A 13,565-nucleotide genomic window follows, 5' to 3' on the forward strand; every position below is an offset into this window, starting at 1 on the left:
GTGTGTCTTCTTATTACTTATAAGATTTCTTTATATATTTGGATATTAATTCTTTATCAGCTGTTTTGCTTTTTTTTTTTTTTTTTTTTTTTTTTTTGCCAGTCTGTGACTTTGTCTTTCATTTTCTTTACAGTAACTTTTGAAGAACAGAAATCTTTGTGCTTTTTGTGCACTGGCTAAAACATCTTTGCCTAAACCAGAGTCACAAAGATTTCCTCCTGTTTTCTTCCAGAAGCTTCACAGCTTATTTTGCATTTAAGTCTATGACCCATTTCAAGTTGATTTTTGTAGAAAGTATGAGAGAAATCTTCAGGTTCATTTTTTTGCATATGTATATCCAATTTTTCTTGCACCATTTGTTGAAAAAATATCCTCTCTCCATTAAATTACTTTGACACGTTTGTCTCAAATAAATTGACTATAAATGTGTGGATCTATTTCTGGGCTCTCTATTCTGTTCAATAAATTTAGAAGGATTCAGGTCACACTAAGGATTTTATTGATTTTCTCGAAGAAACTGATTTTGGTTTCAGCAATTTTCATTGGTTTTTCTGTTTTTTATTTCACCAATTTCCATGCTATTTACTATATCCTTTCTTCTATTTACTTTGGATTTAATTAATTTTTTTTTTTTTTTTTTTTTTAGTTTCTTAGAAACTGACCCATTGATTTGAGACCTTTTGTCTTTTTTTCTAAAAAAGGAGTTTGCTGCTATAAATTTCCCCCAAGGTACTGTTTTATCAGCTCCCACTTTTGTTTTTTTATCAGCTCTCACTTTTGATATGTTTTATTTTCATTTTCAATTAGTTCAAAAAGCTGTCTAATTTTTCATTTGATTATTTTTTGGCCCATGGATTATTTAGAAGTATGTTATTAATTTCCAACTATTTGATGGTTTTCTGGGTATCTTTCTGTTATTGGTTTCTATTTCAATTCCATTTGGTCAGAGAATATGCTTTGTATGACTTGACTCCTTTTCAATTTATTTATGGCCTAGGATATGGTAAATCTTGGTGAATGTTCCTGGTGTACTAGAAAAGAATATGTAGGTATTTTTCTTTTGTTGGGTTGAGTGATCTATAAATGTCAGGTCAAGTTGGTTGAGAGCAACACTTAAATCTTCTGTCTTCTTAATGATTTTCTGCGCACTTTATCAAATATTGAGATAATGGTACTGAATTCTCTAAGTGTAATTATGGATTTGTCTCTTTCCCCTCCCAGTCTTGCCAGCTTTTGCCTCATATATGTTGAAGCTCTGTTATTTGATACATAAACATTTATGATTGTTATGTTCTCTTAACAAATTAGCCCCTGTATCATTAGGAAATTACCTTTTAATCTTTGACACTATCCACTGCACTAAATCTACTTTGTTTGAGAATGGTATGGTCACTTCGGCTTTATTCTGATTAGTGCCCACCTGGCCTGTGGCAGAGTTCAGGACATGCTCCCCCAAAATACACCGCTTTGGTATATTGATGATTGTGAGCTAAAAGCACGCTGACTTTCCTTTTCTTTCTGCAAGCGAGAGATGAAACTCCCATGGGAAAGAGGCCCTCTCTATCCCAGGAGGAAAGGAGCTTTCTTCTCACCAAACAGGGAAAGTCTAGGCAAAGAGAAATCTGTGCAAAGAGACCCGGTTAAACTAACTCTTACCTTTCTTTAGTCTCCCCATAGAGTTTAGTTACTTTCCCACAATTGCCAATCTTTCTTCAACGTAGTATATACACACTGAGGCCTAGCCAGTTCTTTAGGTCTTCATTTTTCTTGTGGGGGCTCCCACGTTCATGTTAAAAATCACTAAATAAAATCTCTGTGCTTGTCTCCTATTTCTCTGTTTTGTGGCAGCCTCAGCCAGAAACCCTGAGAGGTAGAGCAGACATTCTACCTCCCCTGCATATGTGATCTTCTATCCTTTACTTTTAACCTACTCATGTTTTCATATGTAAAGCACAATTTTTTTGCAGGCAGCATATAGTTGGGTCTTATTTTTTACCCAGAATGACAGTCTGTGCCAGGCTGAATTGTCAGCTTGTATGTTAAGAACAACTCACATATAATGTGATTATTACTATGGTTTAGTCTGTCAGTCATTATCTGGCTATTTGTTTTGTATTTGTCCTATCTTTTCTTTGTTCCTTTTTTCCTCCTTGTATGCCTTTAAGAACATTTATCAAGTATTTTTATGATTCCATTTTTTCTCCTTTATTGGCTTCAGGACCAGGACTGGGGTGAGGAGAACGACATGCTCACCTTGAGTGCAGAATTTAAAGGGATGGAAAAGGTTTGATAATCAATTTAATACTGTTTCAATTAGTGGTTTTAAAAGTCAAAACTAGGGGCATCTGGGGGGCTCAGTCACTTAAGCGTCCAACTCTTGGTTTTGGCTCAGGTCATGATCCCGTGATTTGTGAGATGGAGCCCTGTGTCGGGCTCTGTGCTGACTTGGTGTGAAGCTTGCTTGGGATTCTCCCTCTCCCTCTTTCTCTGCCCCTCCCTGTGTGTGCTCTCTCTCTCAAATAGAATAGATTTGTGTTCAAATCTATCATCTCACTGTTTTCTATTTGTCCCCCTGTTCTTTGTTTTCTTTTATTTCTTGCTTTCTTTTTTTTTTTTTTCAACGTTTTTTATTTTTTATTTTTGGGACAGAGAGAGACAGAGCATGAACGGGGGAGGGGCAGAGAGAGAGGGAGACACAGAATCGGAAACAGGCTCCAGGCTCTGAGCCATCCGCCCAGATGGCTCGAACTCACAGACCGAGAGATCGTGACCTGGCTGAAGTTGGACGCTTAACCGACTGCGCCACCCAGGCGCCCCTTCTTGCTTTCTTTTAAATCAACTATCTTTAAAATTTTTTTTACTGTTTATTTTTGAGAGAGGAGAGAGAGAGAGAGAGAGGGAGAGAGAAAGAGAACAAGAGAACGTGAGCGGGGGAAGGGAAGAGAGAGAGGGGTGACACAGGATCTGAAGCAGATTCCAGGCTCTCAGCTGTCAGCACAGAGCCCGACATGGGGCTCGAACTCACAAACCATGAGATCGTGACCTGAGCCAAAATCCGACATTCAACTGACTGAGCCACCCAGGTGCCCATAAATCAACTATTTTTTTATTTTGATTCTACTCTCCCTCCTTCCCTCATTCACTTAGAAATAATACACTCTTTTAATATTCTTTTAGTGGTTACCCTAGAGATTAAAACATGCTTCCTTAACTTATGAAAGTTTAATATAAATTACCTCTTCCTTGAAAATGAAAGGATGCTAGAATACTTTCCCTTTGCCTGCTTTTAAAATGTATGCTATTGTAATGCATTTTTAATTTTCTGTATTTTAAATCTCATGAGACATTATTATTATTATTTTATATTTATTTAGATTTTCCCACATATTTGCCACTAATGTTGTTAGTAGAGGGCAGAGCATCCAGTACTAGATGCATCCTAACTGGATAGCGGTGGAACAACACAGATCGTTTTCTGCTAAAATTCAGCCAAGTACTAGGAGTAGCAAGACTTAAGGGAATGGAAAGAGGCAAAAGAAAGCTTCTTTAGGTCATTCTGAAGTATTAAAAAAAATCCTTTGAATTTAGGTATCCTCACACATGGTCTGTAACACTCACTTGATGACACTCAATTAGAGGGACCCAACATCATTGATAAATTTTCTGGTTTCCTAGCTGTCCATCAAAGTTTTGTGCTCCTTTTTCATGAATGTCTTAGTCTGTTGAGGCTGTTATAACAAAAATACCATAGACTGCTTGGCTTATAAACAACAGAAATTTATTCCTCACAGTTCTGGAGGCTGGGAAGTCCGAGATCAAGGTTCCAGCTGCTTCAGCGTCTGCTGAGAGCCCACTTTCGATGTGTCCCCAAGTCGTGGAAGAGGCAAAAGAGCCCTCTGGGGTTTCTCTTATAATCCCACTCATGAAGGCTCATCCCTCACAACCTGATCACCTCCCAAAGGCCACACCTCCAAATACCATCACATTGGGAATCTATCACATAGGGTAAGGTTTCAACATACCAATCTTGGGGGGGATCAAAGACATTCCATTTATAGCAACAAAATATAATTGTTGTTGAGAAGTGACTGTCCAGTCAGGGACTTTGTTTCTGAAACCCCAGCATCTAGATGGGACCGTGTAATTGACTTATGGCTAATGGAATTGAGTGGAAGGAATTTATGCTAATTCTAGGTTAGGTCCCCCAAACTACTCCCATGTGATTCTACACACTCTCCTTGTCTTCCCGCTGCATGTTGATGCCCATAGCAATGTTGGAGGCCAAGTGCTAAAATGGCACACAGCCTGCCAGGCTGGATCCCTGACGGACTATGTGCATGGAACCACTACTTACCCCACTACCACCAGTTGACCTTTACACGATCTGTTAGCAAGAAATAAACGTCGTTTATGGTAAACCACTGAGACTCTGGGGTTTATCTGTTATTGCAGTTCAAACATCATCAATGACATCTAACTTGAAAAATAAAACTTAATTTCCACTTAGAGTACTTGAAGCAGGGCTTGTGGGGAAGAGGGAAGCGGGAGAGAGCAGCACATCATGAAATCAACGATCCCCATCATGTGTTAGTTCATTGGGTCAAAATGTAGTGTGGACGACAGTGGGCCCCTCTCCCCACAGAACACCCTGAGAACAGAAAGTTAAGAGTATTCACATTTTATTACTTACAGAGTGTTACCTCAAAATAGAAACTACCTCATGGACCCAAATTCTCTGCAATCGCCAAGCTCATATAAACCTTAATATAATCTGTTTTTTGGAAGCAAATATTAACACCTGTTAAAATCCCCTGCAGAGAAGAAATTTTTCCTGGGAGATGTTCCTGCACTTTCTTTGCCAACTTTTAGATGAATAAAACTTAGGTTTCTTTTTGCTTCTTCCAAAAATATAATTTATTACGTAACATTTACAACTTGAAAAAAATCCTAGAATATTTTCATGAATAATAATTAGAAAAGTTCATGATGTGGGCTGTAAAGAAGGGCCTCCTTTTCTCTGCTGGGAGCATAGGACATGGGATTTATTCATGAGCCAGTCATTTGGAACTTGGTCAGCTCCTGGCAAATGCCCCAGGGCTCTCACGCGGGGGTGGGACTCTCTGGTGTTTGGAAGGAAGTGGGTATGAAAGCAGTTGGTTTCTTGTATTTTAGCTTTCTTGTTTTAGAGTGGTCTTTGCAAGTTCTACCCCTAAGGCAATAGTTAATGGGTTTATCTCTCAGTAGTTGGGGCAGGAGGAGCAATGATCTCAGAGGCAGTGCATGTGTGGGTGCTGACTGGCTCTGCCACTCACCTCCAAGACTTAGAAATATCAGGAATCATCACCTGTGGTGGGTGGTGGTGGTAAGGCTGGTCCTTTATTCTACAGAAAAACACATTCCATTTACAGCACAGGCTGCTCACGGCCCTACTCACTACTCATCAGAACTGCGAGTTGGCTTTCCCATACTTGACACCAGCTGTTCTGGGCGAAGGCCCTGCTAGGGTTCTCTGTAGACACACACAGGCCGGTAAGAAAGCTAGCTGTGGGCAATTTGGAGGTGAGAAAAAGGTGGCCACCACCAGTCCAATTAGAGAGAGCACAATGCAGTGAGAGCAGGCTTTGGAGTTCAATAGATGTGGGTTCGATATCTGATTCTGACTCTGCTTATCTAGATGGCCTTGGACAAATCACTTCTCAGGTCTTCCCCAGTCACCACCCGGGACTGGGCCCGGGAAGGTAGTTACAGAAGCTTCTGTGTCCCTGTTAGTGGAACTCAGAAGCAGTGATTATAAAACTCCAGTTGTTTGGGCTTTATAAAAACTGTTTATCTGTGAGTGCCCCTTACTGTCTTATTTGCAATTCTGGCACATCCCAAGAAAAGATTGCAAACAATTCTACAATCAAGATTTAATTCCCTCTCAGTACAGCAGATTTCCCTGCGCTCCGGGTTGGGCGTCCGTGGCAGAGGGAAGGCCATGGAACTGGAGAGAAGTTAGTGGAAAAGCAATGAGCAGTGTCCAGGCTGGGGCAGGGGCACTGAGGTTGGAGAGAAGGGATAGTGGAGGAGCCTTGCTACATAAATGTTTATGTATTCTTCCCTTGCCTTCTCCAAGCCAGATGTCTATTATTTTTGGCTGCTCTCTTGATGCTTCACATTTTTAAAGTCCTCTTCTGTCCTGGTGTTTTTACTGCCAGCGGTATCCACCTGGTTCACCTTTGCTTCTGCTGGATTTAAACACTGCCCTCTTGTTTTCCGAAATAAAACCGTTCTCAGCGGATTTCCAAGGGGAATCCAGCAGCCGCATCCCTCTCAGACACAGGGGCCTGGAGTGCAAGGGCAGAGCACACCCGCAGAGGCTGGGCATGGCCTGGAGCACTGGGCAGCTCAGCAGGTCACAACCCTGTGGGGCCCTTCCCACTCCCACCTCAGGAGGCCTCAGCAACTCCTAGTGCTAAAGGCCAGCGGGGGCCTTTCAGATGGAATCCACCAATGACCTCTGCCATTCTGGAGGGTACATGGCTTGGACCCATCTGCCCGGGGACTGGACAACTACTGGGGAAGGGCTGGGGCTACAAAGGCGAGTGGGCCATTGGGAATTGCGGTTCTGGGAGTGCTGGGCCTTACTTAGTCTCATTGTAGCCCAGTTCTGGGATTTTCAAGTGTTTCTCCGGCCAAAGATAAGCTAATATCCCACAGTTGCAGCTTTTTCAGGGTAGTAGAAGAATTGAGACTCTTTCTTCAAATAACAATGAGAATTTGTTCTGAGCCTTTGTGATAAGAAAGGAGAAAGAAAATCATTCCTAGAGGCAGGAAGAGCAGAAAATCGTTTCAACAAAAGGCACAGACTTCTCATTATACTTTTATTATGCTTTCAAATAAGCATTTCTGCAAGGCCATTCTTCAGTTTAAAGTAAAGTGGTTCTAAAGTCTTAGATGATCTCGGCCATGTCTTGTTTTAGGAGGAAAAGTCTGATCTGGAAGGCTGGTGGCTGAACTCTCTTGTTCCAGGGCCCAGCCTGGCAAGCCTGCTCCCCTAATGTGCACTGTGATGCTGAGTTTTGCCACGGGCTGTTTTTTTTTTTTTTTTTGGGGGGGGGGGGAGTGTGATCGGGGAATCCCTTATAAGAAGTGATCCCTACTGATTTAGTAATTATATTCCACTCCAAAATGAAAAGGCCAGGACAGATGCCCTGTACCGAAATCCTTGCAGAATATGATGTTATTGTGAGTTTCTCAGTATCCTTTGAATAATGCAAATACTTCTTCCATGAGACAGTTGCAAAGTTAGAATTGCAGGACCCCAAAGATACATTTCAGTGATTCCCTTATCCCTTTATTAACTAAAAAAAAATAAAAACCAAAACAAAAAAAACCCAAAAAACCCCAAAAAACCCCCAAAACAAAACTTAAACCTCTTGGGAGCATTTAATACACAGAGAAAGATAAAAGAAGCAGAAACTGCCTGTATTCTGCAAGCTTAGAAGCTTAGTGAAGAACCAGCACTATTTACAGAGTGTGCTTGCACAGAGCTCTGGAGGTTTGCTGCAGTGAATTAGCAGGACCTGTGGAAAGGTAAGGGGGTGAGGCTGTGAGGCGGGCAACCCCTGGGCCTACTGGTTAAATGAGCAGGCTCTGGATTATTCTGAGCTCAGCAACCCACTCCCCTGGGTGGCCCCAGGTAGGCTATGAACCTCTCTGTGCTCACAGGAAGGTGGGGGTGAAACTGGTGACTCCTTCAGGGGGCTACTATGTTCGTAAAGCAAACTAGCCAGGCCCGGGCCCAGGCCCGCAGAGACAGCCACTTACTCGCGTCATCAGCAGGCGCTTTGCAGTTATGCCTGTACGGCACATAGAAGAGGTTTTGATATCTGCACACATTTTTTTAAAGCTTGGAGAAACAACTTATTTGTCTCTTTTCCTCTCTCTTCCTCACTTGGGCTGTCCTCTGACTCTGCTTTCCCTGCTTTCTATCCCGGGTCTTGGCACTTCTCTCTCCTCCCCTCGCAGAGCTGAGCCTTCGGCAGAAGGTGCCTGCTTCCCGAGAAGAGGAGGCCCCCGTTGCTTCCAGGCAGAGCACACCCACTGACCGGGTCCAGCCCAGTCCTTGGCCCCCCTTTGTGCTGGCGGTGGCACCAACCTCCTGTGTTGTCGTCCGCCCACACCTGCTGACAAACACCTCAAAACCAAGTCCACTCTCTGCCTCGTGCCTAATAGAATGTGCCCGTGGGCTTCCCTCTCCCAAATGCCCACTTCTCCCAGCTGAGTCTCCTGGACTTCCTCCCTTGTGTAATCTTCCTCCCAAGTCTCACCTCAGACCTGGCCCTGTCCTAAGCCCTTTGGGCATCTTAGGCATCCGCCTGGCCCCTGGCCTCAGCAACCCTGCCCCTCCACTCCTCTCCTACCCTCTCTCAACAGCAGAAACCGGACTGCTCTCTTAATTGGAACCCTCTGACGGTTGTCAAATATCTCCTCCTTTGAAAAAGCGCCATTCATGTCCTTTATCCTGAGAAAGAAAATCAAACCCGCAAAAAGACAGTCATTTCAGTGGCAGCTTATTTGAGTCTTACCCCTTGAATCATACAGAAGGTCTTTATCATGAACTTTAAATCAGTCTGCTTCCCCCTCCCCAACCCAGGGGCTTCCCACCCACCACCCCACAGTTCCCCACCAGACCTCCACCTCCAGATTCCCCCTTGCCCCAGGTGGTGAGCTGAAAACTTTGTTCTGTGCTCACACTGGCTGGTCCGGGATAGCACAGACCTGTTAGATCCAATGACTTCTGATTTATACAGTTTTTTATGGTTTTGGTCAAACAAGCCATGAAGGGCTTGCTCTACAAGCTCTTAAGATTCTCTCAGATTTGATGCAGGTCTAATTACTTGCTTGTTCAGTTGGGGTGTGCGTGCATGCGTCTGTGGTGGTTCAGCGTGCTTTCTCTTCGTACTAAAACTCTCTCCCTCCCAGACACATGACGGATGATGATTGCTTTTTGTGGTGCCTAATACATTGTTCTCCACTCCATGAATATTGTTACCTGACTCCCATTCCGACCCAGGGGGAATCTGGATTCACAGAGGAGTAGAACCCTTTTACAAAACCTGGAGTATGATTGCAATTTTACTTTGGAAGCACCCGTTTCCCAGAGGAATAGCGAGTGATGGATGCCACTGTCAGAAGCCCAGATGCGCACACTCATACATCAGCCAGGAAATGACATAAACAGCTTGCCCAGCAGGCCGGCGCTGACCCACCCACTTGTTCCCCTGTGGGAAGAGAGGTGGTAGGAAACCCAGGGCAACAGAAGGGAACAGGCCAAGGAAAGGAGTTGGGAGAGGGCTGGGCTCTTTCAGGCCCACCTGGTTATTTCTTTCCTCATCTTCTGCGGAGGGCAGCCATCACAGGCTCAGAGCCATAGTTCTATTGCTATGTGACCAGGATCATGGAGAGTTGTCTCCTTGGTCCTGGGAGTGTGCCGTCAGCTTGTTTTCATGGTACGTGTACATGGATACATACAGGTCTACACACATACCTTCATCCTTACATAGGTACGGGTGATGTCTACATTTTCCTTCGGGGCGGATGTGGCCTACCTAGGCTAAGCTCATGCTACGGCATTTGTCTCTTTGCAGAGCAAGTCTGTGCTGATTCCAGCAGGATTGGGCAGCAGAGACTGTTTTGTTGCTAAGAAGATGTCTGAAAAATAAGGACACTATTAGGGCAGGAGAGTGGAAAGCAGTTCAGCAGGCCTGCTGGTAGCTTGTGACTGTGAGGATGGTTTATCGGTAGCGGCAGGCCAAAGCGTTGACATTCTTGACCACATAAAAGCCCATGGTAACTGGAGGGATGACCAATGTCCGGCCGGCCCGCAGGGGGCGGGGCTTCAGTTCTGGGAGGGTCCCATCATCCACCATCACTAAGGGCTGGCCATTCAGCTGCACTGACCTGCAGTGAAGAAAAATAGCACGGGCTTGTCATTCATCATCCCAGCAGAGCCTGTCTGATACTTGCCCAGCCGTCACTTACTGACACTTGCTGTGCCCAAGTGCTCACCTGGGCGTTTTACTTCTAAAAACTCATTAAAAAAATTCCAGCAATGCTCTGAGAAAGAAATTGCCATTATCCCATTTTACCTCGAGTGGCTAAATGACTTGTCCAAGGTCACACAGCATGTAGTGCTGGGAGCCAGGATTTGAACACAGGAAGTCTAGTTCCAGAGACACAGCATTTAGACAAATGAGAAGTCCATGATGCAGAAGCTGAAAAGTGTCTTAGGCCTATTTTTAAAATCATAATAGCAAATCTGTTTGACTTTCTACCTAAAGAATTTTTTCCTGTGGAATGATCCGAAGGCTTATGATGGTCTCAGAAATCTCCTATTTAACTGCTATCTTTAATTTATTTGAGAGATTAGAGAATTAACATCATGTCACTTGACTAGGGTTGTTCTGAAGGAGGACAGAGACATTTAGAGACTCCTTTTTCTAGTCTGAGTTTTCTTATCAAATATTGAATGGATGTTTCTGTTTTAGCAGCACAATGGAGTAGGTGATAAAGTACGCATTTTTTAAAATTTGAGTTCACCCATCCCGCTTGCTTTTATTCTTCCTGTGCACCAGCCATCTCCAATCCTGGAAAGAGGGCCACATACGGAGCACACTTAGGAGAAAGGGAAATAACTCATCACCCATCCTTGGCCTGTGGTACAAAATCCAGAGAACTTCCCAGCTGTTCCTGACTCAGAATGACTCGTACGGCTATGTACCCAGATGGAAGCTCAGTTTTCTGGGTCAGAAGAAAAGGCTAGAGCCAGGCCACCAGCTGGAAATAAGGCTGTGAGTCACCCTCAGAAAATCAACATTGCATAGTGATGGCTATTTTGGGGCCTTGCCCAATCTCCGACGTGATAACATCGCAGTGATATAATCTGAGCTGTAAAGAGAATGAAATGTTAGAAACTGATATAAAGGTCTTTGTTTCATGTTCCTTGTGTGCTATGAATGATGGGTTTAGAGAGACATAAGCAGACCTCTCCCCAACAGAGCAGTGAACTCCCAGAGAGGAGTGTGTTGTGAATTGCTCCCAGCCGAGAGCGAGGCAGGGAGGTAGGTCCAGATCTGTCCCGCATGGGTAAGTTTGGGCCTGGTCCAGATCTGACAGAGGAACAGCCACCCTCCTCTTGTCTGTATGACTGAGGAATGAAAGAGGGAGCAGGGGCCTGGAGAGCCAGGCCTGCCTCTGGAAAAGTGTAGAGGTAGGAGAACCGAGATCTGGTAAGTGTTGACCTCATCAAATCTGCGAGGAGCTTTTGATCCAAACGTGAGTGACCCTCTCTGGTGAAGACAGTCTGTCTACTCATCTACTCATTGGAGTGGGATGCAGGATGAGGAGAAGGGGCCCAGTGACCAAAAAAAAAAAAAAAAAAGCAAAGCCAGAACAGGTCTTCACAGTGTATTCTCATTATTTTATTTCAGGTGGTGTGAATATCCAACAACCAGACATACGCACCATCAAATAAAAGTTCAATAATGTAATTAATCTTTCCAATGAATACTCAATTGATATCCCTGCTCTACTTGAAAACCTTCAGTGGTCCCTCTTACATATGGAGTTGGGGGCCAGCCCCTCCCGCTAAGGAATTTAACTTTGTGTGATCCCAGAGCACTGGAATCTCTGGGTTCTGGAAAGTGCAACACAGTGTGATAAGCAAGCCAGCCTTTGAATTTCTATATTGCTATCCTGGAACAGGCCCCATTCTGATTCCTTACTGGTTATTTCAAAAGCTAACCCGAGTATGGGTGGAACCAGGGAGCACGGTTGAGATTCCGGGCCGATCTCTAATTCCAGGATCCCCATCACTGACTTGCTAGACGGTCTGGCAAATCTCTTCACCTCCCTTCCTGAGGTTTTCTCATTTCTGCAACTGCTATAGGCTGCAGGGCCAGAGACATGAAATACAAAGTATGAAGGTGCTTTGAGAGCATAACGAACCCGTAAGTGGGAGATGGTGTTTTGTTATTAATTCTTTTTGCTGTAGTTACGGGACACTTACTGGTCCTTGTACTTGACTGCTTTTGGGAGTGACAAGTTCATGGTTCCTCTTAAAGCCCTCTTTTCCCTTAGCTCCCATGGGACACCTCTCTCTCTCTCTCTCTCTGTCTCTCTCTCTCTCTCCCTCACGCACTCTCTTGATCCTTCATTTCTGCATGTGGTTGCCTTTTGAGGGGGGACTACTGGCTTCTACCTGTCTCTCGGGTGCTGGTGCTTTGTCCTTGGATCTCTTATTCTCCCACACTGCACACTCCCACTGAGTGCGCTTACCCACACCCAGGACTTTGATTGTTATCCACATCAATGCTTCCAAACCAGACCTAAATCCTTCTAACTAGTGTATCTCCCCTTGGCTGTCCCACAGGAACTTCAAAGTCTCTATGTCCAAAGTCAAAATCTTCTCCTCAAACCCTGTCCTTTTCTCTGCCTTTTTTGTATTGGTAACACCATCTATCCAATTACCTAAGCCAGAAAGCTGGGCATCTGGGACTTTGCCCCCAATTCTCTGTCAGGGGCACTGAGTCCAATCAATTCTACCTTTTAATATTTTTCATATCTGCTTTCTCTCCCCGCACTGCTACTATTCTAGTTCAGAACTTGCCATGTAACCCGTCTCTTTGCCCCCTGCCTCGCCTTCCTCCTGCTGCCTGCCACAGTGCTGACAGAGCAATCAATTGCTGTCACTGCTTTAACCTCTCCGGCATCTCCCCATCCCTTCTGCTTTCACATGGACAACGAGGCCTAGCTCTGGCTAGCTCTTCAGTCTCAGATCCTGCCAGCACCCCCTTCTCCCCTGTTAACTGTGGCTCACTGACCTCAGGGGGTGGGTATGGGCTGAGTTGGCAGTTATAATCATGAATAAAGATTGTTTCACAATGAAAAGATAGTTAAGTCTTGCACATCAACGAAATAAATATTTCTCAAATGAAAATGTAAGTAGACACATTTGGGAGTGTAAGTTCCCACTTACAATTGGGAATAAAGTACACAACTTCATTTGAAAGTATAGTAAATATTTTGCAAATGTAAATATCAGTACATTTGGGACTCATAAGACACAAGTTCATTTAAAATTGTTATAAAATTCCTAACAGACTTTTTGTTGGGAGGAGGGGGACATGATGTGCTTTTTTCAAGCAAGAGATTTAAAAGGACACTAACTATAATGGGGGAGGGCCATGACATGTGCCGACATCACAGAGGAACCCTAGTCCTTTGCAAGGCCTACGCCCTCACCTGGAGTGACTGAATTCAACACCCTGCAGTCCCACGTATGCAGTGCCCCTTCCTCCTGGAGCACAGCCCACCCTCCTCCCCTGTTAGACTAACCACACTGGGTCCTTGCAGAACTCCTCACGTGCTGTCCCCTCTGGGGAACCTTCTCTGATCCCTGGGCTGGGCAGAAGCCCCAACTCTGGACTTTTGTGTACCCCAAGCTTCTCAATAACCATCTCACTGAACTGTAGTGTCTTACTCTCTCCCTCACTGGCCTGTGAGCTTGGTTAGGAAAGGGA

General features: G+C 44.3%; 1 protein-coding gene across 1 annotated transcript in view; it reads right to left on the reverse strand.

Annotated features, from left to right (window-relative positions):
* Nucleotides 1–8,809: 8,809 nt before the first annotated feature.
* Nucleotides 8,810–13,565, reverse strand: part of HPSE2 (heparanase 2 (inactive)) — a 663,935-nt gene continuing 659,179 nt past the window's right edge. Inside the window, exon 12 of the mRNA XM_043597217.1 lies at nucleotides 8,810–9,945. Coding sequence (XP_043453152.1) covers nucleotides 9,780–9,945 — 166 coding nt within the window. The 3' untranslated portion in view covers nucleotides 8,810–9,779. The remainder of the gene's footprint in view (nucleotides 9,946–13,565) is intronic.

This window comes from Prionailurus bengalensis, chromosome D2 (genome assembly GCF_016509475.1).
Source record: "Prionailurus bengalensis isolate Pbe53 chromosome D2, Fcat_Pben_1.1_paternal_pri, whole genome shotgun sequence".
In the NCBI taxonomy this organism is placed as follows: domain Eukaryota; kingdom Metazoa; phylum Chordata; class Mammalia; order Carnivora; family Felidae; genus Prionailurus; species Prionailurus bengalensis.